Source organism: Daldinia loculata (genome assembly GCF_022478755.1).
Source record: "Daldinia loculata strain CBS 113971 unplaced genomic scaffold F4817scaffold_39, whole genome shotgun sequence".
Taxonomy (NCBI): Eukaryota; Fungi; Ascomycota; class Sordariomycetes; order Xylariales; family Hypoxylaceae; genus Daldinia; species Daldinia loculata.
The window spans coordinates 345,704-370,420 of NW_026054893.1; the positions used below are offsets into that span (position 1 = coordinate 345,704).

The 24,717-nt window shown below is 47.9% G+C and overlaps 7 protein-coding genes across 7 annotated transcripts; 4 read left to right on the forward strand and 3 right to left on the reverse strand.

Moving 5' to 3' along the window:
• Window positions 1-10: 10 nt before the first annotated feature.
• On the forward strand, window positions 11-929 carry F4817DRAFT_360045 (HIT-like protein; the record flags this gene model as incomplete). Its single annotated transcript, XM_049306226.1, has 2 exons — window positions 11-131; window positions 196-929. 2 exons carry the CDS (start codon window positions 11-13, stop codon window positions 927-929), a joined length of 855 nt encoding a protein of 284 aa, XP_049157267.1.
• A 551-nt stretch (window positions 930-1,480) lies between these two features.
• On the reverse strand, window positions 1,481-2,355 carry F4817DRAFT_175652 (uncharacterized protein). Its single transcript, XM_049298274.1, has 3 exons — window positions 1,830-2,355; window positions 1,658-1,740; window positions 1,481-1,574 (listed from the first exon to the last, which is right to left on the reverse strand). The coding sequence occupies exons 1-3, from the start codon at window positions 2,254-2,256 to the stop codon at window positions 1,566-1,568; spliced, it is 519 nt and encodes a 172-aa protein (XP_049157268.1). The 5' UTR covers window positions 2,257-2,355; the 3' UTR covers window positions 1,481-1,565.
• Window positions 2,356-3,957: 1,602 nt separating this feature from the next.
• Window positions 3,958-5,671, forward strand: F4817DRAFT_343608 (putative gibberellin 20 oxidase). The gene is made up of 2 exons (XM_049304051.1): window positions 3,958-5,118; window positions 5,233-5,671. Exons 1-2 carry the CDS (start codon window positions 4,379-4,381, stop codon window positions 5,495-5,497), a joined length of 1,005 nt encoding a protein of 334 aa, XP_049157269.1. The 5' UTR covers window positions 3,958-4,378; the 3' UTR covers window positions 5,498-5,671.
• A 180-nt stretch (window positions 5,672-5,851) lies between these two features.
• Window positions 5,852-6,881, reverse strand: F4817DRAFT_366673 (uncharacterized protein; the record flags this gene model as incomplete). Its single annotated transcript, XM_049307011.1, has 3 exons — window positions 5,852-6,182; window positions 6,238-6,541; window positions 6,589-6,881. Coding segments are annotated over 3 exons (928 nt in total), but the record flags the coding sequence as incomplete, so codon positions are not given.
• Window positions 6,882-7,903: 1,022 nt separating this feature from the next.
• F4817DRAFT_360047 (cyclin-like protein) lies at window positions 7,904-9,972 on the reverse strand (the record flags this gene model as incomplete). The annotated part of the gene is made up of 3 exons (XM_049306227.1): window positions 7,904-8,188; window positions 8,242-8,781; window positions 8,845-9,972. 3 exons carry the CDS (start codon window positions 9,970-9,972, stop codon window positions 7,904-7,906), a joined length of 1,953 nt encoding a protein of 650 aa, XP_049157271.1.
• A 7,907-nt stretch (window positions 9,973-17,879) lies between these two features.
• On the forward strand, window positions 17,880-20,227 carry F4817DRAFT_175877 (uncharacterized protein). The gene is made up of 2 exons (XM_049298275.1): window positions 17,880-18,873; window positions 18,936-20,227. Exons 1-2 carry the CDS (start codon window positions 18,154-18,156, stop codon window positions 20,079-20,081), a joined length of 1,866 nt encoding a protein of 621 aa, XP_049157272.1. The 5' UTR covers window positions 17,880-18,153; the 3' UTR covers window positions 20,082-20,227.
• A 2,239-nt stretch (window positions 20,228-22,466) lies between these two features.
• Window positions 22,467-23,875, forward strand: F4817DRAFT_317817 (MFS general substrate transporter; the record flags this gene model as incomplete). The annotated part of the gene is made up of 2 exons (XM_049300846.1): window positions 22,467-23,282; window positions 23,363-23,875. 2 exons carry the CDS (start codon window positions 22,467-22,469, stop codon window positions 23,873-23,875), a joined length of 1,329 nt encoding a protein of 442 aa, XP_049157273.1.
• Window positions 23,876-24,717: the final 842 nt, after the last annotated feature.

Here is a 24,717-nt window from a genome sequence, read left to right on the forward strand (position 1 = left end):
CAGTAGCAACATGGCATCAGCCGATTCGGACCCTGAAGATGCCATCACCAAGGAAGAAATCGCAGGGACAGCACCTACCTCGGCGCACGCAGCGGGTTCCGGTATAAGTCAAGGCACGAAGCGCAATGCCTGTAAGTAACCGAGACACCTCTTTCCTAGCCTTATAGATATACCGAGACTAATAAGACATACAAGTCACAGAACTCATGTCGCCAAAGACCAAGACAGCAAAAGAAGAACACAAACACCCCCCAACAAAATCCTTCAACAGGCGCGACGGCCTCGGCGCCTATACCCACAACCCGGCCGCCTTTCCCGCGAGCCGAGTCATATACTACAACGACGACTTCGTCGCCATCAACGACTTGTATCCCAAATCCACCGTCCACACGCTGCTCCTCCCGCGCTCGCCCCGCAGCCGTATGCATCCCATCGACGCCTTCGAAGACGCCTCCTTCCTAGCTTCCGTACAAGCCGAAACGCAGAAACTAAAACGCTTAGTAGCGAAAGAACTGCAACGACGGTACGGACGATTCAGCGCCTTAGACCGCGAGCGCGAGGCCGTGCTCAACGGGCAGAAGGAGTGGGATGGGGACGAATTACCCAAGGGCCGAGACTGGGAGAGCGAGCTACTAGTCGGCATTCACGCGCATCCATCTATGAATGACTTACATGTGCACGTCCTGGCGCCAGATATGATGTCGGAGTGTATGCGCCACCGCAAGCACTACAATAGTTTTAATACGCCCTTCCTGATCGATGTTGCCGACTTTCCGTTGGCGAAAAATGACCATAGGAGACACCCCGACAAAGCCGGGTTTCTAAATACCGACCTGAAGTGCTGGCGCTGCGGGAAGAACTTTGGAGCCAGTTTTAAAAAGCTCAAGGAACATCTTACGGAGGAGTTCGAGGAGTGGAAGAGAATCTGAACAAAGGCCTTGCTCGGTTTGCAGAATAATTCAGAAATGCCAAAGGGATCCTAAAGTAATGCTAGAAGAGATCATAGGAGATAGGGCTTGTGAGCTCGTTGCTTACGCCCATTAATACCATGTACGTTACGGCATCGATGCGAGTGCGAGTGCGAGTGCGCAGAGCAAATAATATACTTTACTACCTACTATATCATAGGTATGCGCACAGGTCGGCGGAAGATTGCAATGCATAGCGTTAGGTAAATAACTTTTCGTATGCTCCTAGTTTTTCCCTCCGGAAAACATGGGGACATATAATAAATAAGCTGTGAGGGAGCACCAGTAGTAGTCGTAGTCGCAATAAACCACGAAGCCATTACTGCTTCAGAAGTATGTGTACAAGCCAGCTCCTCCCTATCAACGCCATTATTCTCAGCCAATCGTAAAAGAAAACCCCCATCTCCCCCATGACCAAGTGTTCGCATGCAACCGAGTAGTGCTCACACCACAGAAGACCGAAATGACTATGCTTCGCATAATAGAAGCATCGGGTCCTCAGTTCTCAGGAGCAGCAGGAGCACTCCTTACGTTACTGATACGTCTGAGGACATTGGATAGAAAAGCACCCACGTATAATGCGCGGACTTCGGTGCCCTAATCCTCCTATATGACCCGAATTAGTAAGATATTGGTATTCAAAAGCGGGAGCTGTGCATAAAGGGGAAGCGCGAAAAGGGTGATCCTACCTCTTCAGGAGCAGCATCGTCATCGTCGGCCGCGTCGTCATCTTCGGCATCGTCGTCCATCGCGATATCATCACCTGCTTCATCTGTAATCACGCGAGTGGAAATATTAGCGTTTATTCGCAGATCTCTAACCATCTATTACATCCTAGCCTGGTTTCACGCGATAACGTACCTTCATCATCCTCGCCTTTTCCTTCAACATCATCTTCCTCATCGTCCTCGGGCTCGTTGACAGGCGAAGCCTCACTCTTGCGTGGTCGACCGCGTCCTTTTCCTGTGCTAGAGGGCTTGGCTGCGGCAGACTTGGGAGTCGTAGCTTTCTTTGGGGTAGTGGCGCCTGCATCGCTCTTGCGAGGGCGTCCACGACGACCAGGACCACTGCTGGCGGCAGGCTTAGATGGAGCAGGCTTGGCGGCCTTCTTGATTCCGGGAGGACGGCCACGAGGGCGACCCGAGGGAGCCTTCTTTACTTGAGGCGCGATGCCATTTTTGGGGGGACGGCCGCGGCCGCGCTTCACTGGGGCTCCATCATCAGCTACCGGTTCAGCTGCTGTGCCATTCTCCTTGGCGGCTGCGCGCGAAGGTCTCGTAGGCGCCATCGCGATAATGTGATACGGTGTACGGTGTAGGTAAAAAAGGGCGTGCCGGGGAAAGAAAAAGAAGTGCACGTCTTTTTCACACAAAAAAAGTTATTTTTTTCAATTTAGGTCTTTCCTCTAAGATAAATTCTAGAGAATTAGAAGAATAAATCCCGGGTGTGCGCAAAGTCGATGGAATATGTTGAGTTAAATAGAGAGGATGGAAAAAAAAAGATTTAAAAAAAAAAAGGATGAATTAATGACTGTAGTCGGGGAATGGACGCGTGCAAAATTATTAGACCTGGGCAGCTCCTGCGCGTCTGGTGTTTATCAAGTACATATGTACCTGGGCGGCCGGGGTAGGTACAGGTTAGCTGGGTACCTTAGCTCGGCTAGCGTGGATGTAAATGGACGCAAATCTCGTAGGAATTGACGGGGAAGTTCCCCTAGAGGACCGGCCAGCAGGTACAGCCTGAGTACATCTGCACCTCACATGGATTGAGAAGTTGCGAAATTAATTTATTTTTCTTATTTTCCAATAGCTGCTCTCGTTTTACTCTTGAATAAATACGCGCGATTGTTCAATCATGAAATTTCTTCAATTTTTAATTTAATTAAATTTTATCTCATTTCATTTTGCATCTGCTTCAAAATAATACAAAGGGTATCGTACCTATCTATCCTCGAGAAAGTGTAGTCGTAGTTATTCCATTTTCCCTTAAGTACTGATTCACCCCTATATTATAACAATGCTTTGCTCAGAACCCCATGACAAAATCGAAACATTTTCAGTCACTTACTTTGCTTAGCTTCATTAAGAACATTCAATTTCAAGAAGCCATAATGACTGGTAATGACAAGTGCAAGTATAATGGCAAACACCCAAATATGGTAGGGCAAATAAAGCCTGACTGATATTCCCTAATTTGTGTGTGCGATGTTGCGCGAAATCAACCCCTGAGACGGTCGTTAAGATGATAAATCAATTATATCTTATACGGTGACTAGAGATACGTACTTACTCTCAATGAATGTCAATAGCATCCTGTCAAACGTCTGTCTTTGGCCAGTAAGCGCAGCCATATCAATATGATCAAATACCTAGGCGTCTACCAAGATCAGAGGCCCCGGGTTTATCATTCCCAGTGTAGACTCACTTCTAAATATACAATAACTAGTTAGAAACATCACTTATGAATGTATGTAAGATTTTAAAGCCAAGGCATCATCAACCAGAGTCTATACTTGCCTCAGCTATGAATCACGCGACTTATAAGTCCGCTTGGATTAACAGCAACAACCATGTGAAACGGGTCTTACTCGTTTCATCAAGTTAAGCTTCTTCATCCCCGCTACAGAACAGCACATGTTAACAGATGATGTCCCAACGGAGGAATCGCTCCGGGTGTGTCGTACAATTATGACTGGCCTGAAAAATAGCCTTATATGAGTCTCTCAGGAACATCATTAGTACCTGCTTCAGAATAGAGCATTGTGAGGTATCCAAACTACAGTAAACGCGGCTGTCCCTTAAACTCTTGGTACAGCCAATTACTATAGACCAAGGTATGGCCTTTTTCATATCGACTAAGCTTCAAGATAGGTCAGACGTCACCCCAACGGCAGTCTCCGGTTGGAGATAAGTATCTACTCTAGCGGATAAGCTATCTCCGCAGAGCGATAGCTCGACCAGTATAATCACCCGGTATCTGTTCTCCACTCCCGGACCGCCCCGTCGTCCCCGGGGTAAAATATGCTTGTTTTTTAGATCTATGTATACCTATCGTAGCGTAAAGAGAAAAGAACGTGCTATCATACAACACAATTTAAGATCAACTACATGCTTACCAGAGAAAAGATTGGAGGGGTTCCGAAAGGGTCCTTGGTATTAATCAAGCTTATCTAGATTCAACTGGCTCCAACAATGTCGCACCTACCCCGGGCCGGCCCGAAACCCATATTCTCGGTATAAGTCGAAGTGTATATAAAAAGGGTTCGGAGTAACTAACTTGCCTCGGTACACACTTACACCTCAGCTTCGTACTTATCGACCTACCTTCCACTTATCACTTACCTATTTACCTTCATACTCACATACTTACCTACCTCCCTTATCCCATCTTCCAAAAGTAGAATCACCATCATGGCAGATACCACCACCACTAAATACACCAACCGCGATATCCCCCGCATCTCCCTCCGGGACTTCGACGCCCGCATCGACAACATCACAGCATCCCTAATCTCCGCCGCCGAAAGCAACGGGTTCTTCACGCTCACCGACCACGGGATCCCCGAGTCCGCCATAGAAGCCCAATTCGCCCTCTCCGAATCCTTCTTCTCGCTCCCAGACGCCACCAAATCCACCGTGCCCTTCTCCCCCCTCACGAACACCGGCTGGGAGCGCGCCGCCCAAGTCCGGCCGAGCACCGGCCTTCCCGACCAGAAGGAGAGCTTCCAGATGCAGCACGGCATGACATCGACTTCCTGGCCGTCCGAATCCGCGCTCCCCGGGTTCCGCGCCCAGAGCCTGGAGTTCATGCGCAAGGCCCAGGAGGTAAGTGAGAAGTTGATGGTGTGTTTTGCGCGGGGGCTCGGGTTCGCGGACGAGTACTTTGTGCGCGCGCACGATGTGAGACGGTCGGGCGCACAGACGGTGTTGAGATTGCTCAAGTACTTTGCGCTGGACCCCGCGGCGCCGACACCAGAAGGGTATCACCGCGCGGGCGCGCATGCGGATTGGGATTTTGTGACGTTGCTGTTCCAGCGGCCTGGGCAGGGGGGATTGGAGATATGTCCGGGGCGCGAGGCGTTCACTGAGTTTGGCCTGGGGGACACGTGGACGCCGGTTAAGCCTGTGGCGGGCGAGATCGTGTGTAATATGTGAGTATTTCTGCATGGTTTCTTTCTTCTATTTATCCCTTGATAGATTTGTTGGATGTGAGGGATAAAAGGGGCATAAATGAAATCTCCAATCAGACGACTAACATAGAAAAGCGGTGACCTCCTAATGAGTTGGAGCGACGACCGCTTCAAATCGACGTTCCACCGCGTCAAGACGCCGACAGACCCAAAAGTCGATTACTACGGCACGCGGTACAGCATGGCATATTTCAACCAGCCGAATATAGACTGTGAGATCCAAGGCCCGCTGAAGAAGTACCCGATAGTGACGGGATCTGAGTTCACCAGGGCCGCTATGAAGCGTAACTACGAAGCTCTACAGGCGACTAAGGCGGCAATGGTAGATAGTACTGCATGAGGAGTTGGATTTTCGCCCTATTGTCCGTGATTAATAAATAGCAACAGCATTCAAAGGTTTTATATTATATATTATCGAAACAAAGAAAATATATGTTTTAATAATAATAACGAAAATTACGGGTTGATAATCACAACTCCAGTTTTTAAACAAATATACAAGCACATTACAACACCCTCGCGGTAAATAAGTTCGGTCTCAGCAAAGCGCTGCCTATATTAGATATCTGTTCATAAAGGACGTTGGGGATACCATAGTGCATCATGACACACGACGTCAAAGAGGCAGCTCGAACTTTGCTAATAACCTAACACAACGATATTCTATAGGACCAAAGTCTCATACTCATACTACCTATAGGTCGCCTCGGGATACATCATCTTCGCCAGCAGACTTGGGCAGTAATCGTGACCTAGACCGGCGACGTCTTCCCTGAATGATTAAAAGGTATTCATGCCCATCCAGTAATTCCCCAAGTGGCCAGTCCCATAACCCTCGGACTTCGTTTAATACTTCGAGTGGCTCACCATGGTCTACGAAGAATTTAGTGTCCACACCTGAAACCAGCCCAGTAGAATCTTCGTTATCGAAGAGAGAGCCGCGTAGAGCTGAATCCCGAATGTAGGATATCGGCGATGCTTCCATGATCGAAGAAGCGTTCTCGGCAATAAATTCGAGCGAGACTCTTTAGATTGTGGCTACCAGCCATCAGCTTCGAACCATAGCTTCAAGGAACGAACTTACTTCCGAAAGCCGTAGCAGCCGCCAGGCACGCAGCCGGGTGGGAGCTTGCGATACCGTAAACGTCGTCTGTACCCTCCCTAATAGCTCTCAAAAGGCCAGTTGCAAGCCCGCGCTCACGGTATTCCTCTACCACAACTAGTTGAGTAATCCAACAGACAGTCATGTCATTGTAGCTCCAGCGGCAAGCAAATACATTGCCAGCAAGGGTTCCATCGACGGTCACCCGAACGTAGCAAGTTTTAGCAGCATCGGGAAGACATTGCCCTCGCAAGCGCCGGGCATTAAGGCAGACACGGTTACCTGAGAAGACATGAGAAGCTGCAAAGCTACAGAACAGCACAACGTACCTGATAATGGTGATCCCTTTCCCCAGACCGCGTAATTCTCGTTGAAAAGCTCCGCAGCTTCTGAGAGCATATGGTCGGTAACTTCGGCGCTAGAAAAAACCTCGTACAGTTGCTTTATCATCTTGACGCGGTTTCTTCGCTTACTTGCCCAAGAGCTCTCAATGATAGCGACTTCAGGCTGCTCTAAGAATCTAACATGCGAGTGATTATACGGTGAAGGTCTTTGGGCTGGGGACTGTTGCTCCTTAAATGGTGGCGCCCCGTCAGACCCATGGCTACATTGTTTATTCATGGTAATATTGATGGAAAAGCCGATAATCGTGGGAGGCAGAGTATGAACAAGCCTGATTACTTAGATGTATATATCGATAACATGAATTAGCTTGATTTAAACAAACCTCTGAACAGACCCTTAAACTCTATTATAAAAATTAAGTTCAAAAGAAACAAGAAAAAGGATTAAAAACAAGTCACGATAGTATCACACTTACTGTTCCCGGGAACTTCGGATTTATCAAGTTAGCTACGAAACCTAAACACTTATAGCGAAGCCACTCGTCACATTAACTATCGATCGCGATCACGAAATCACTGCCAAAAACAAAGGATGTATAGCAACAGTAAACAAATCAATGCGGGGAGACTTCGCAGTCTGAAGCACTATCTAGCAAGCCCTGTCCATGTCCATGAATGGGGGCTCAGATGGTTGCTCTTTTTTCCCAAGCAAGCAAAAATTATATACTCAAACAAGAGCCTAGAGTATGCCTCTCCTACCCTCTCCGGGGTCATGCGTGCTCCCTAAATTATGACTAATAGAATAGTCCCGTTGGCAATGCCAATGAAGAATCAATGAATAAAAGTTTTTATCGACGCCTGCCTCCCTGCCTGTGCTTGCTTGCTTGTTTGCCATGCCGCCATGCCGCCTTGTCCTGCCCTCCCAGGACCGTACGCCTGAACTCATGCCGAAAAACTGCCTGCGATGCCAAATCCTCGCCGATTAGGCCGAGAGTTGCGTAAAAACCACTGCGGAAAAGCAAAGTGTATCGAACAGAAAGAAAACGTTGCGAATCAGAATGTGTCGTTAGGTTCATAGGCCACGTATGACGTCGTAAATGACGGCACATCGATGCCGGCTTATTAGTTGATCAGGTATTAACCCGTGTCGGTTACATCGGTAATGACAGCGGGATCTCTATGTAAACTTGCGAAACCTTGAGTTGTTCCGCCGCGTTGATTATTGCTCTATGAAACACACCGATACCATCCATGGTCGTCTGGTATTGTCGAGTGAGAAGACCTCCGCCGATGGATTGACTCAACCTAACATAGGGAGTGGCATCGACATAGTATACGATCCTGGATGTACCTCATTGGTGGGGACATCCAACGTGTGGTGATAGCCACGTTGGAAGGGAAGTCTAAAACCGTTCTGGATCTGTTCTTCGACGAACGGAGATGCGCGCTTGAAAAGCCGAGTCGAATATTTCTCGAAGACTGCTCGATGGTGTTTACGACCAATTCGGCAGCAGTCGAAGAGCATTCCGATCAGCGGCTTCAACTGGGCATAAGTATAACCGGAATAGTGAACATGCTCGGGTGTCTAAGAGGCAAGTTAGATAAGTGAATACCGAGGTCAAGAAGGTATGAACTTACCCAGTCGCCTTTACCCAAGATCATACGTGAAAGGCAGTGGGCTCCAGCGGCCACGTAGCTGGGAGGACTTGAAACGAAGCGCTCGTCCATAACGGTAACCTCGAGGAAGTACTTGGCGACGGTTCGAATCTCACTGTCGTAGTCGTCCGCCTTGCTGATACGTCGCAAAAAGCTCATCGGACCAGGCCAGCCCAGTGCGAAGTTGAGCATGCTGAGCATGAAACGCTCTGCCTTGAGGACCTCCTCTTGGTTATAGCCGCCGTCGACCATATAGACGATTTCTTGCACCGAGGGGCAATTAATTTCTTCATACTTTGCAGCGAGCAGAAGAGCGGTAGCACCGACTAGTTGGAGTTTTCCTATGGAGACAATTTTAACCGAGAGGAATCGATCGATGTAGTTGACGGCTAAGAATAGCGTCTCTGGGAGAAGTCCGAAACGGGTGTGGACTTGAATGACCCAGTCCATTAGGACAGCTCGCATGGACCACTTGATCTCAGTCTGGATATCCATGTAATGAGGCTTGGGCAACAGATCGATCTATGCATGAACAAAATTAGTAAGGTTATGTGTCACCTCGTTTATGCAGGCTTGCTTGCTTACCTCCATTTCCTTCATGTAATTAAAAATGTCCTCTCCATACTCAGTCACCATGCTGATATCCCATTCCTCATCGTCGTGGACATCGCTGCTAACCTTTCTCTCCACAATCTCTTTTGCGGCCACAATCTCTGCAGCGCCTTTCTTGGTGAGCTTGGGAGGAACCATGATAGTAGTGACACCACCCGTCGTGTTGTCTCGGCCAGAATGGGCTGTAGTATAGCCCTGATCGTCATAGTAATCCTCCTCATCGTCGTCGGACACATCGGCCGCGTTGTGAGGCGGAGGGAATGCGCCGGATGCGAATCGTTCGTCGTAGTGAGGGTACATGCCTTGACCGGCAGCAGCGGGTAGATCGTCCTCGTCCGTGTCGAGAGCGGGAGACACCCAGCCAGTCTGGTTGTTCAAGTAATCAACTGCCGCTCTCCAGGCCGCTTCCTTCTCTGGCTTCGCTACGGAATACATGTTACTCGGAAGCTCTTCGACGGCGTCGAGGTAGACGGCCTCCGTAACCTCTTCCTCTGATCGACGGGCAACAGAAAGATTGCTATTGTGGACGTCTTTCTTAGGATTCTCCAGGTGAGATCCTTGCTGGCGACCTTCCGGTAACACTTTCCCTGACGCTACAGGGACCCAATCTTTGGCCTCGACTTGCGGCTGAGTACTATACTTGATAGTAATGGCGGCTCGATTCACTTTCTCTAGGGTAGGTTGTTCCTTCTCAGGTTGGGTGTCACTGAAGACCTTGAACGGCTGGCCTCTTTTCTTGATAGGCTGCTGCTGCAGCTGCAGCTTCGAGATGGCTGCTGGCTCATTAGCTGCAGATTGGAGCTGATTCATCGAAGCAGAGGGAACAAGAGACTTGGGAAGTCGTTGCGCTGGTCGTAGGAAGGCGTCCTTAGAAGCATTGTGGTTTCGGTTCTCTTGGTCTGTAGTAACAGGTCCGGGAAAGACGCTAGGGTGCTTGATGACTGGCATGTACGAGTTAGTTGGTGCGGGTTTCGCCCGAGCGTCTAAGTCACTTTGGACATTGGGCTTGACCGCGAGCTTAGAAAAGCCAGCTGCGGTAGACATGGTGTTCACAAGGTTGCTGGTAGACTTGTGGCGTTGGTGAATGGTCTTGTTAGCCATTGGAGGGAGGTTCTCGTCGTTTCGGCTGCTTAGAGCATAGGCGAAACGGGAAGGCTGTCAAGGTTGAATTGAAAGGTTAGCATTGGTTGAGAAAAGCGCAATGACCGCAGCATACAATGGCTATGACACGAAAGGTTGCTATGAACAAGGTGAAAGGTAGGGATTGAGTATGTAGGTTCACCACTATAGGGTCAATGTAGGGTCAAGCACAATAATCCATCATAAGATGGTTTGGTTTGGTCACTGAAGGAAACGATGGATTGCGGAGGTATAGATTAGGCCACAGTGGAGACAGAGAAAATGGGAACTTACCCTGGCGTCCATGGTCTGCGAATTTTCGTAGGGATGGTGCCCTAATGGTGTGATCTCGAGACGCGACGAAAGGGGGAAGGTTGAAAGACAGAGCTTTGGTCCAAGACCTCGGCCGGGAATATTAGAGTGTACAGGGTGTACAGAGTTGTTCAAGGACGATTATGCCCAAGGGAAATCAATAGTGATGAATACTTCAAAGCGTGTCCTAGGAATTCAATGCACATAGAGTGGAGTCCTCTAGCAAACAGGTTAGTCTATCTGAGCTGAGCTGAGCATGAACATGAGGTTGGAGGTTGGAGGTTGGTATGCAGTAGTATGGGTATGAGTATGGGTATGGGAATGGGTATGGGGTTGAATGTTTTTCTCGCGTATATGTGGTAGCATGGGTTGGAGGATGGGATGAAAGCTGCAAGTAATTAAACTTGTTGAAGCTTCAATGTTTGGTAAAGCTTTGGGCAGTTGTCAAGGCGTTGCCTAGCAGCTCACTGACAGTTCCTTGACAGCTCCTTGACAGCTGCGCATAAGCTGATCATAGGGGACTGTGGGCTCTGTGGGCTGTGTGGGCTGCAAGCTGTGTGGGCTGCAAGAAGGCTGCAATGCAAAAGGGCTGATCAAGTGGGTACGTACCTTTTTGTCCCAGAACTCAACTTGTTCCCAGAACTTATATTTTTGTATTTTTGGACCAAGCTAGGTAAACCTATGTTTTAACTCTTCTTCTTCCCAATGATCACCAGGAGACCTTTAGGTTTATGATGACCACCGTTTTCCCAATGAAATAGAGCAAGATGGTGGCGTTGACGGGAAGGAAGGAAGTCTTTCACATCAACTAGGAGAAAGGTGTAGACGTCGTTTGAGGGTGTAGGTGAAGTAGGTGAGGGGAGGTGAGTTGCACACAAGATGCACGACCTTGTTGATGTGAAAGTGAATTTAGGAGTGGATTATAGGTAAGTGAAAGAAGCCTTCTTGGAATCGGCGACTGACGAGAAGGTTTAGTGGTAACAGAGATAGTGAAGTACGTTGTCGAGTTAATGGAAACCAAAGAACAAGACGGGAGACACTGGCAACAGCTGTCGGCGCAATGTCAAACCAAAAGAACGCCTTCGGCTTTCAATAGGCAAAAGTCTTAGGTCTGGTGGTTGGAGGAAGACGTTGCGGCGTTGACGTTAATTGAAGGGAAAAAAGTTGAAGAAGTGAGAAAGTTTGTTGTCGGCGCATTAGAATTGCGAAAGAGGGATGCCTACCGTTTTGAGGTTGACGGGCAAAAAAAAAAAAGATTAAAGATTGACGGCGATTGTTGATGTTGACTTTCCAACTGAAGGCCGAAAGATTGCAGCTTGACGGCCGCAGGGTAAAACCGCAAGGTGCGATTCAGGTACGTACATACCCAAATAGGAAATTAGCATTAAGGTACGTACCAGACTACCGCGGGAAGCTGTGGGGAAATAAATCAAAATAAACAAACCGCGAAGGTGCATTAAGCCTACAGCATACAATCCCTGTCTTAATTCCTGCCCGTTGCCCAGGTCAAATCGAGTCGGCAGCAACCTGTGAAACCCTGACGACGTCCTGACAAATGACTCAGTTTACCTAACCTATCTAAGTGGGGTTGTGTCGGTGTTACGATATTCCGGTTTCTACGAGATGTCCGTACCCCATCTGCGACTTTAAGTGGTACGGGAGTACTTAGTTAAGATAAAAAGCCTTGAGTTTAAGAACTATTAGTGGTCAATGCGTTTTGTTAAAAGAGCAATGACGTATTGTCTTGCGTTATCGCGTCTCCCATCTACTTGGATTCATTTTGACTTTTGCGAAAAATGGAGGTAGCTTGTTAGCTGCAACTTATTTTCTCTCCCCTTTTCTTGTACAAGCTTGTATAGAGTATACTTTATAATCGTATGAGTATTTTATAGCCTCTTTCTCCAATTCGAGTTGCGCTCAGCCAAGTTTGCATTTCGAACTCTAGGCGCGGTCCTTCTTCAGATAAGATCGCGAGCGCAACCCGAAATCACGTGATCCATTAAGATCTTCACTTTTCCCAACGACGGTCTTTTGCCTCTACTGCATCTTCTGAGAGGTAGGTTCGCTCCTAAACCTATTAGAAGTGTTGTATATGGTTATGCGACACAGGATATGTGTGCTTTGGAGCTTATTAGTTCCTTCAAGCTTATACTCAATCATATGCCTCCAGGTGGCGCAAATCGTCTGACTGGATTAGAGCGGCCAGGGAGTGAGAACTTACTACGGCTAATTTAATAGCCTATGCGATTTCATAGGAAGTTATAGATAACAACCATGCGCGCAATATTGGCCGCTCGTTTTGCACGACTCTGGTTCTCTATCTCTACCTTTTCTAGTGTTTAGCCCTTGACTGCGGTCTGGAACGAGTATCGGAATACGACATCTCACATTCGACCGTGGTTGGATAGCACCCCTCCCTTTAGAGCTTTCCGGCCACGGTACTAGATAGGCCGGAACCTGGAATTATCGACTACTACGCAGTATGCTAGACTATAATGGTACGCATATTTAGTTGTCGTCCAAATAAGTCTACTATGTAGTACGTCCTATAGCATTATGGCGATCATATATGGACCAAACATATACGAACATACATTATATAACACGATGGCTAAGCTGTTAAGTCAAGTCTGGACAACGTCTTACGTCGCCTTAATGATGTGACATGCATGCGCATCATGCCGCTTCCCTCAAACCATTGCATAGGCACGAGAAAAACAGCCGCACAAAAGTCGCATCTATTTTTCGATTGGATAAGAGTGACTACAAAGCCCTAACAGTGTATATAGTGTATATTATATATAGAGGTAGATAGAAAGCATTGAAGCGATGTGAGCGAAGATAGGGGAATGCGGTTCGATGGAAATTCGTGATGACGAGACTTCGTTGCAAGGGTTGTAACAACGCACGGAAATACCGAAAGGCTAAGCTATACCTTGTAAATAAGTGGTCAGCGCTGGGGGGGTTTTATTGGATTTATTACACTGTACTGGAAACATAACATCATATCCTCCAATGATGCTCTATTTCCCTTAATTAAGCTGGCAATCTATCTAATTGGGGAGACGAGAGAACCCATATTATCGTGGCGACATGCGGAGGTTGGCAAGAAAAATAAAATATTACTCGCTTTCCTGCTTGGCTAATAAATAAGTTGTTATTGTCGACATGACGAACTCCGATGTCGATCCTGCTGGCGTTCCTAATTCTTACCCCCTTCTCTGCCCGTCTGCCCGTCTGCGCACGCACAGGCGGAATACCCCAGGATTCAGGATCAGAGGTCGCCAGTTTAAGACGGGGGAAAAGACCGCAGATAGAGTCTCTCAGTTAGGTGCGGTGTAGATCAACAATAGACCGAGCGAAAAGTAGACCACGATTCTGATAGGCTTGAAAGCCCATTGGACGCTTGTGGTTCGATCTATCATAAGCGGTCAAGATAAAGAAGACGGGGGGGCACTAACCCAGCAAGCAGCCTAGGCTAGGTATCGTACATATTGTACTTAGCCTAGCAAGACAAGACAAGACGAGACAGCAAGACGGCAAGAGAGAAAGAGAAAGAGAGAGTCTAGATGTGAGAGATAGAAGAAGTATGCGCCGCTTCGGAATCTTGCAATTCTTTCTTATTCAGAGGCTAGGAACTGAGGGGAAGGACTGCGAGGGGAACGAGGGGGACGAGGGGACGTGGTCCTGAAACTCAAGATAGGGTCGCGACCCTGCTAGTTCCTCTTTTTTGTTGTTTGTTTTTCCAAAATGTCGAACTCGAATAGGCGAGCGAACGGGTTTTGGAGAAGTCGTGGATCGTGGATGTTTATTATGTTATTATGTACGACGTCCGTCAACAGCCAACCAAGTTGAATTCTGAGCGCGTGGAGAAACCAAAGTTGTTGGGCGATCCGCAAGTTGCGCCCAAAGGGTAGTCCGCGCTTGGCTTGGCTGCGCAAGAACTTCTTTTTCCCTAGTGTACCTAAGGAGGTAGCTTACCAGCTTGGTTGAAAGGATCTGGGCTGTCAGAAGTTACTAGTATTCCCAGGGTCTGATTCGATCCAAGTGGATGAAACTGGTCGCCAGCGCATACCATCGTCGAACTCCAGTCTCCAGTTCCAATACTTTCTACGTGTATATACGTGTTTATACGTGTATACTTTTTCCCTCTTTTTCCATGCGAATTAACAACAGCGCTTTTCCCTTTTCTGGCCGGCATTCGGTAGTGTGGGTTTATTTGTCCAACCCTCTACATACACTTATTCCGTAGAGTCCACAGTGTGCCACTCGCTTCGATTTAGGGCTTGCCTTTGGACTCCTGGGTACGTATTGTATTGTACAATGGTATGTAGAATAGTAAGTAGCTGTGGTTAGGTACTCTACTAAGAGTCCTCTGCCCGCCTTGTTTCCTGATTGCTGCGCAAATCTCTACCACCGAAACGCCGTAGCCATACCGAAGCAGTTAAACATAGAACAAGCATGGGGCCGAATCCCATTTCCTCTTTTCCATCAGACCATGATAACCTTCCTGGCCGTCCATCAAGGCCCTTGGAAGTCTTTCTTCTTTCTTTTTATTTCCCAATTTCCTAGATACCGGCCATGTTTAGTGAATTGCGAATTCTAGACGCAACTGTTCCGTCCTGCGCCCACACACACTACTGCGTAGAGCGACCCTCAGGTATCCTCTAGATGGGTCTGGGGACTCCTCCGAGTGGTCATCATGTCTATCTACTGCGTACGTACCCTACCAGTTTTGCTGGGCCCTTATCCCTGCTCTCAGACAAACTGGCGCATCTAAGGAGCCACGCTATTGGCTAGATAGGCTGTCAACTTGCCCGCTTTGCTCACCTCAACTCGCATACGACGAGGTTTCGTTTGCGACCACGAACTAACTATTGTCCACGGAGCCGATAGATCAGCTGGCCACCTGACAGTGATCGTTTAGGTAGATGGACTCTTTTTTTCAAGTTGCGCTTTCGCGCGACATCTTATAGAGGATGTAGGTCAGATTTTATGTGAAATGCGCTTGAAGAAGTTATATTGTAGGGGGGACTCGAAGTGATGCGCAAAAGCGCCAATGGCTCCTTTTCTCAAGTCTTAAAGCTCGAGCCTCAAAATGTGACGTCTACTCGTCCGTCCTACGCTTTGGACAATAGCGGCGCATAGCCCCTTAAGTAACGTCTAGCTTGAATCGCAAAGAACGGCGCAAAGCAAAAGCGCATTATCTAGATAGTAAGCTTTTATATGAAGGATTACACAATTGCGCCAGTGTGAGCGAGATATGCCTATGCATGGCCTAGGTGTGTATGGTGTATATGTGTGTGAGCGCATGTGTGCCTGGGATCGAGAAGAAGGCCGGGTGATTCCGTAACTCAGATACCTCTTTGGAACTCTTTGGACAACATGTCAGATATGTACGTATCTTGATATACGTATCTTGATGTGTATCTGACCTGCCGGAAGCGCGCAACATGGCTGTGCATCCACGGGATCTCGAGGCAGGTAATTCCTAGTTCGACGTCGCAATGCGCAAATTCAGGGACGTGTTTACATTCGCCCTTTTTTCTTTTTTTTCTTTAAGACTGAGACTCTGAGACTCTGAGACACGGCGACTTTACGCAGATCGACTTTTGCCCCCCTCCCCCATGTAAGGTAATTAAGATGAGCAGGATATTAAAGCAAGATACTAGATTTCAAGTTACATAGACGTAATACCTAGAACATGCCTTAGGTAGACCATAGATCATAGACTAGGTAACCCATACTAACCATATAGCCATAGAGAAGAAACCAAATCCAAAAGTCGCCTTCGTTCGCAGCATTGTCCTAATGCAGCGCAACGCAGCGCATGGTCGGATTTGCTATTGCTATGCGGGTATCGCACAATATGTGGAAGTACATGTATGGGTGTATCCTCACGCACTCACGCATCGCGGCGGGACATGCGAGTCGCAAAGATAGTATGTGACGCTCTAATGCATCCGCTGGACGGCATGTACCCAATAACATATGTTTAGACGATGTGTACAATGCATCTAATGTTTTCCAATGTTTGCGACTCGATAAGAAGAGGCCTTACCAACTACCTAACATACAACAAGTAATACATGTAATATAACTATGTAAAAATATACATGTAAAACTCAGTCCAAGTCCCAGTCTAAGTCATAAGTCCCAATCTAATTATCGACCTGATGGGGCGCCATTCTTCTTTCGAAATAGAAACCATTATGGACTTTTCCAACCTGTTAACCTAGACAAAAGACAGGTTAGAAAGTCCATAGAATTCGTAGAATCTGTAGAATCCGTAGACGAAACTGATAAACCTAAATCGCAGCTTGTGCGATTACTACTGCCCTTGGCGTCTGAGCAAATGTCAGTATGTATTCTGGGCTAGTCGCATTTGTTGTCGATCTTGCTTGTATGTAACTTTATAAACGGCGCGCACTTGACCAGGACCCGAGGAATGCTGTAAGTACGAAGTACTACGGGACGGTACCTCCCTATACCCACTTAGATGGCCAACCTTGGATACATTCAATGTTCGTAGGTAAATTGGTCGAGAATCAACGTATCTCTATATTATAAAGACTATAAGAATTATAATTAAGAACTTGGTCTTTCCATTTTTATTTTTATTTTCCTCTATTTTCAAGATTAAAAGAAAAAAGAGAAAAAAAAAATAAGGTGCTCACCGTTGGGATCGGACGGGGACGGAAGACGGGTCGGTACTTTCCAGGTTGTAGGTCTGACCGTTGTTTTTTCTATGTAGGCACATATGTACTATTTCTTCAGTGGCACGTTCTCGGTTTGGTGCATCAACACGCCTACTAGCAGCCGGTAGCCAGGTACTTTAGTGGTGTGGTGCTGGTGCGCTGTTCAAGGCCTGGGCTGCCCGCGGTGCCCCAAAGTCGGGCAGGTACTGCACCTACCAAACTAGATGTACTTTACTTTACTTTAGTGGACGACATGCAACTTTATGTGGGAAAGCCTTTTTTGGAGACTCACGCTGCAAAACCTCACTACTCTTCTTCCACCTCCTCTTTCACACAACTCCGAATTCTCGACCAGCTTCCATCTAACACATTTCCATTTCCTCTGGTAGGTTTCTTACTTCATTCCAATCTTCCTTGCAACCTACATAGTCACCTACTCCTACGAACACATCCGTAATTTCGCAACTCTTGGTGACTGACTCCTTGGTGACATAGGTCGATCGGGGGCTAATCCTGACTTCAAGGTCGTGTTCATGCATCTCTAAGCGCACAACACCATCCATTCTTACTCCTGGTAGGTTTTTCTAGCAATGGCACCTAATGCGATCAAGTATTCGCTTCATTTTGAACCCTATCTCTCCATTCTGCTCGTTCTAGCCATCACCTACTATACACGCTCTAGGTCGTACTCAACCAGTCACTCCGCACCTAGAGTTGGCCTTGAGCAGACCAACCAAGCATTACTACTTCCTAATACCGAGATATAATCGCTATTTAATGCTGCTATGATCTAACTAACTAATGCGTATTAAGTTTCTCTAGTTGAAAAGAGTCGTTTCGACGAACCCGACTTTTCGTTCGTTTTTCTTGCGATCGGCCCTGACCGCTTCGCCCAGAATTTTCGACTACAACTATATTGTCACCACCAACACTTAAAGGCGTACTCTAGTCAAAGAGGCGGGAGCTTGTATAAAAAAATACATATTGGTGCTGGTGTTATTAATTCTGCTGCCAACAAAAATCACTTTACCCCCCTTTCCCTCAGCCCACCCTCATTCGAACGGTAGTGAGCGCTTTTCATCTCCTTAAGCTTCAGCCGCACGGAGCGGACGAACTCACCCTCTATACGGAAGCGATTCGTGGTGTGAGTAAAATGACGTCCGCTTCGCCTATGGAAACCTTCCCGTCCGGCTCTACCGGTTCTCATAGCGGAAGCGCCTCTCCTCGACAACCCGTAACCCCGAAACATGTCCAATTCGAGCTCCTCTTCCCCGAATCTCCTCAATACCGCGCAAGACTTCCCCTGCGCGTTCAAATCTACCCTCATGATGATACGGAGTCAATAATATCTACTGTGAAGAATTTCTACGGCCTCTACCATGGTGGGAAGGGTGTTAGTTTTGAGGACGATCGAGGTAACACCCTCATTGCGAGATATGAGAACTTCAGCAACAACATGATTGTATACGTGAGAGTCATTGAGGAGTCTCCTCCACCGGCGGGAGCATTTGCTCCAAATGGCTTTCAGCCAGGGCCAATTGATTATGCGGCCCAACAATTAGGGCACCACCTCTCGAGACCTGCGTCGAGGACTTCCCGCAAGCGCAGTCCATCCCCCAACGGAGGTCGCGGGAGGCGTAGCGCGTCTGCTAGCACGAACCCTACGGCTGGGAAGAAGGGTCGCTCGCGCTCTACTAAAAATCGTAGCGCGAATTATGATAATCGTAGCGATAGTATCAACGGCTATGATAGCGGGGACGGCGCTCCCGCGTCTGTGTCTAGCAAGGCAAAGGAACAGATCGGCAACACTGATATCAGTGTTGAGAATATCGTAGAAGGTGGTCGCCGGAAGCGCGCCAAGTTTGAGAGCTCGGTAAGTCTACCCAATCTCCAGTATGTTCAAGGCGATCTTGCCTAACCAAGCCGTGGTCACAGGAGCTACCGCTCTTCGCGCCACCTCAGATGCCCGCTGCTACCTCTAATCCTTCCGTCTCTCCTGTCCGTCGCGTTGAGCATCAGCGACCAGCATTTCCGTTTGCGCATCCCGGACAGAATGCTTTCACAAATGCTCGTGCCCTTCAATCTCCACAGAGTTATAGCAATGGGTATGGTCAGGCTGGCATGTTTGCGACACCGATGAACGACTCGCGGCGCCATCGCAATAGTGGTAGCATCAGCTATCCAGGAACTGGTAGTAATATTCTGCCAACCCCTGATCCGACCATTGGGAGTTGCGTGTCCGAGGAGGATAAGGATGTCGCAATTCAACTTATGAGATTAGGCGAAATGTCCAACATTTCCCATGGGCGGACTTCCGCGTCAACCTTGGACGATACATTCAGCGGTAGGGCTGAGCTTGCTTCGTCGACCGGCGCTACAAGTGACGCCGATAGTGATAGCGAAAATGAGCTACCCCCCTCGCGTCGCCAGAAGCTTGACTTCGCTGGAGCCAATCGCAAGGTCTACCAAACAACGCACAGTCACTTCATACCCTCGCGCGAAAGCATCGATGCTAGTGGCGACGACGCTGACTACGAGGATGGTGTTGAAGATGGTCCTCTTAGCGCGCCCAAGTCACACGACTCGAAGCTCAAGGCCCAGCAACCCGGAAAGCTACAAGCACCAAGTGCAAAGACTTCCAAGGCCAAAGCTCCCAAGGCTCCCAAGCTCGCCAAGACGAAAAAGACTAGTATTGCTGCTAGCCTCATTGGCCCAATGTCGCCCGCGTCTCTGCCAAACCAGTCGCGCAAGCCTTCTATCGCCTCGACTACAATGGCCCCAGGGCAGTCGGGCGAGGATGACCAGCCTGACCTATCTACTAAGCCGCGCTGCCAGCGATGCCGCAAGAGTAAGAAGGGTTGCGACCGGCAGCGACCCTGTGGTCGATGCCGCGACGCTGGTCTCAACGCCGACCAGTGTATCAGCGAAGACGAAGGAAATGGCAGAAAGGGTCGATATGGTCGCCACATGGGCGTTCCCATTAAGACGGCTGATATCCCCGGACCTCCTACCCTTCTACCCGCCGCTCCTATCGCGGCCCCCGCAGTAGCAGGTGACAAAAACAAGAAGCGAAAGCGGTAGGTCACCTGATCTACGAATAATGCGCCACAACACATTGATACTCGACAATACGTATCATGTAAGGCAGAGAGGACTTGCGAAATCTACCGACGGGTGCCGCCTTTTTCTCGATTACACATCCACCCCGAGTACTAAGAATCGTATCTATCAGCTTCAGTCGCAAAACATAGTCGTTGATAGGATACGTCTGTATGCTCAACACCGCACTGCTCTAAACTATAGCAAAAACGTGGTGTTTGCATTTACGCTAGTGTAAAACTATGCGATATCTAGGGAGGGAGGCGGATATGGGATGGTGTCTTGTTACTCTTCGTCGGAGTTTTATTCCTACTGGGATTGGAAGAGGCGTAGAGGAAACAGGTATTTAATATGGGCCTCGCGGCCGTTACACTCCTTTTTATCAAACATGGAACGCCAGGTACAATATCTTGCGGGGGGGTTATTGGCGTTGGATCGTACTTGCTTGTCAATTCATCATTCGCAACGTCACCAACCTCAGCTACAAGATACTATGCCGAGCCATTGGCTCAAAAATAAGAAAGTAGGCTTTGGAAAAAAGTAATCGAGGTGCGTTTCAGAAGGGAGAAGATGGAAGAATGGCAGCAAGGAGAACAAAAAAACCGGAGTGTTAAAGGAGTCCGCTGCTCGAGGGCGAGGGATGTATGGCAGATGCCCTACTGTCAGCGGATCACAGGGCGTACGAAAGGCCGGACTTGGTAGCCGTACGGGGGTGGGAAATTGTGTTTTCAAACGGGGTTATCCTGCTTCTCCTATATTTTTTGGCGGTCCATACTTGTTTTGAAGCTTTTCGCATTGTGTGTTCTCTTTTCCTTACCTGTTCTCTATCGCTAGCTGGCGGAAATGAATGTTAAATATCATGAAAACCTTAGCGGCAAATATAAACGATGCTTATAACTACGAGATGGTATAACTATATTATAAGCGTACATCTACATATATGTACGTATATGTGTGGGAGCGCATATATAAAGTAAATGATAGACTGATCGTCGTTGAAGTCTCGGCGGATGCGCGTAATATATATATAGTCTATATATATGTATAGGTAACCAGGCTGTGTAAGTCTGTGGATGACAAAAAAGCGTATCAGACTATACACTACAAGTGCCATGTTTTAGTCTTTAGACTATCAGGCACCATCCCATATAACACATAATATTTTTTTATTTTTTTAATGGACCGCATCTGACATGTTCGTGGCTCGCATCGAAGGTCGAAAGGAGAAGTCAGACGGGGTTCAGACCTAAACTAAAGCGGCGTCGTTCTGGACCTAAAATAAGAAGCTAGAGGACCAAATCCAAGCTTGTGATTGGTTGCGCATTCGGCAGTTACCGCCAGTCAAAAAAATTCCGGGGTTCGTGTGACGTTGAGTTAAACTAGATCGGTGACCCGCCATTCCTTTTATAGATTAGCTTAATTATCCCCTGGCAGCTAGCCGCCTTGGCACTAGATCAGAAAAAGCGGCTTGGATCAACTTTTGTCTCGAGCGTTTCGAAAGTCTTCTTTCTTCACACAAATCCTTCACCGTCGCCCACTTGTGAGGACCAAAGGGCCAAAAATTTCATTCTCCACTCATCTTTTCTCCTCTTCCCTCATGTCTCTATATGCGGATGGCAATATCACGATACCAACCTCGTGAAGCTTTGGTACGGGAAAGAGGAGAAAATGGTGTTTTTCGGGAATTGATGCCCAGCCCACGGTCCATGACTGAAAAGCTCCAACTGAGGATCCTACCGAGACCCTATCGAGATAGCAATGTGGACTAGAAACAGGCTAGATTCCTTCTTCACCGTTGTTCTGCTCCAGTCGGTGCGCTTTCGGTAATGAGCTACTGGCCCTAGACACCTAGGCACACATCTCGTGATATTGTGCAATGTGTGCAATGCGCGTTTGTTATCGTCACGTTGGAGACCCCCCCGAAGTCTCCGTGGCGGCGCGCAAGCTTCCGGTTCGCTGCCATGCGTAAGAGGATCTACCAACGTTCATGATGGGTATAGAACGTGTCTTGGTGATAGCACACCTGCGCTACGCTGGGAGGGCGGCCAGACCGTCGCCCCTTATGCGCTTTACTCCACATGGAAATTCCATGACAAGTCCACGCAGCCGTTAACGGACGTTGGGGTCCGGGCCCTTGACCTCCCTGCAACATCGTGGCCACATCGTGAGATTTTGCTAGGTAATATGTTCCGTTGGAGATTTTAGGAGCTGGAAAATTTTTGAAGGGTTCTAGTAAGTATATGAAGGGCCGCATCGTGAAGTTTACCAGCATGATTATCTTTCTTGTCATATTCTTCTCAGCTTAGCAATATATCGAGCTTCTTCAGCATCTCAACCAGCCACAAACTCTTATATCTTTTGCCTATCATGGTCCCTGTTGAGCAAATCAAGGAGACACATCATGCGGTAGCCGTTACTTCTCTGACCAACAGTCAGGTATCGCTCGCTCATCCCGACGAGAGCGCTACGCCGAAGCTTAGTGTTGACGATGAAGTTGACTACCCGGACGGAGGCTCTGTTGCCTGGCGTCAAGTAGTAGCTTGCCATTTCATCAACGCTATGGCTTGCGGCTACGGTGCAGCTTTTGGAATATATCAGCTTTACTACACAGAATCACTTAAACTTCCTGCATCGCAAATCTCGTGGATCGGATCCGTCCAGATCTTCCTAAACAACTTGATCTGCACTGTAGCTGGGCGACTAGCAGATGCGGGATATGCGCGAGAAACCGTCCTCGGCGGGTCCTTCCTTGCTTTGATAGGCACTTTCATGAGTAGTCTTGCTACTGAATACTGGCAGATCTTCCTCTCTCAGGGAGTCTGCACTGGCCTAGGTTTAGGTCTAATGTATATGCCTACTATCACCATCGTCGCGTCGTACTTCAAGAAGAAGCGCGCACTAGCCCTAACACTTTCTTCAGCTGGTACCGGAACAGGGAGTATAATATTTCCTGCCACAGTCCAATACCTCATACCTAAGATCGGCTTCGCTTGGTCCGTCCGCTGCGCAGGATTTGTCGCGCTGTTCATGGTTGTGGTCATGAATGTACTTCTCCAGCCACGTCGCCTCCCCAAGAAAACTGGTCCCGTGGTGGAGTGGGCCGCCTTCAAAGAGCCCCCTTACGTGCTCTTCGTCGCAGGAGCATTCTTGGTCTACTGGGCCTTATATTTCGGTTACTTTTATGTAAGTCTCACCTACTCTTACACTATATGGGTTAGGGTTTATAATCGAGGGAACAAATTTTCTAACACCTACATGACTAGGTCAACACATACGCTATTACAGTCGCCTCCTTTACACCTACGTCTGCCGTTTCACTGCTGCTTATTATGAACGCAGTCGGTATACCAACTCGACCAATCATTGGGTACCTTGCCGACACCTACCTAGGCCCTATTAATGCTTTTATCCTATCGACCATCACCCTAGCCGTCGCCTTCTTCGCATGGATCGCCATTAACACGCCGTCCACTATGTACGTCTTCGCGATCGTCTTCGGTATCACGAACAACGCGGCTCAGGGAGCTTTCGCCAGCGGTCTAGCTAGTCTGACTAAGGATCCTGTGAAGATGGGTACCAGGTTCGGCATGTGTTGTACTATATTAGGATTCGCGACGGTTGCTGGTCCCCCTACTGCAGGTGCGATCATCGACTACTGCGGCGGCCAATACCTATGGGCTCAAGTCTGGGCTGGCTTGGTCACAATCCTCGGAGCAGCTACCCTGGCCATAGCTAGGTATAAGGTCTCGGGCGCCAAGTTTATGGTCAAAGTATAGATTAATGCGCCGGCGGTACTGTTATCACTTTATCGCCGGACTGTATGAACAGTAATGGGATATGGGTATGGTCTGAGAGTTACATTTTACGTCTCACGCCATTCCCCGCTATAATGGTAACTCTGCTATGATGATGTATAGATAGGAGGGGGGGGGGTGTTTATGGACACTTCTCGGTATTCGGCTTCGGCGGGAGAAAAAAATGGGAAGGGGGAAAAGCGTTTGTAATGGGTTTGAGGAGTAGATTGGGGTTACGAGTTATGACTTTCCTATTTTTCGGTTTGGATTCGTACAGAGCCGATATAATATAATATTTTGCTCTGATATATTTTACTCTGATATATTAGTATCTTTGGTATTGGTGATTACGTTAAGACAGAGATCGATCTACCTATGAAATATCTGGTGTTTCACAAGCGCATCATGTTGAACATTGTGGGAACGGGCCACTCGTGTAGATCTTGATGCATGATAACACGCTCTAACTGGAATACGGTAGCAGATCTTCATGTGTGGGTTCGTACAACTTTTAGGTGCCACATTCTTCGATATTCCTCGACACATAATCATAATCATATAGTGGCGGCAAGGTAACAACGTGATAAGGGTTTAAGTGCTATGGGTTTATTCTATAATCTAAACTCCGATCTAGTGCATGGCAAGTTATATTTACAGTTAACGTACAATAAATAATAGTTGGTCAAATCCATTAGTTTAGTGGTAGTGTATATATGTAAGTAGGTTCTACTACCGTATGTTGCCACTTGATTCCGCTATACGAATTTATAAGCTATAACTAATACATCGACACCGAAGGTTGCGAGTATGTAGCGTAGGACGGC

Coding starts and splice junctions, on each gene's coding strand:
- F4817DRAFT_175652 (XM_049298274.1), bottom strand. CDS start 2,256: ATGGCGCCTACGAGACCTTCGCGCGCAGCCGCCAAGGAGAATGGCACA. Junction 1,741..1,829: donor AAAAGGCGAGGATGATGAAG/GTACGTTATCGC, acceptor GCGTGATTACAG/ATGAAGCAGGTGATGATATC.
- F4817DRAFT_175877 (XM_049298275.1), top strand. CDS start 18,154: ATGACGTCCGCTTCGCCTATGGAAACCTTCCCGTCCGGCTCTACCGGT. Junction 18,874..18,935: donor GCGCCAAGTTTGAGAGCTCG/GTAAGTCTACCC, acceptor CCGTGGTCACAG/GAGCTACCGCTCTTCGCGCC.
- F4817DRAFT_343608 (XM_049304051.1), top strand. CDS start 4,379: ATGGCAGATACCACCACCACTAAATACACCAACCGCGATATCCCCCGC. Junction 5,119..5,232: donor GGCGAGATCGTGTGTAATAT/GTGAGTATTTCT, acceptor AACATAGAAAAG/CGGTGACCTCCTAATGAGTT.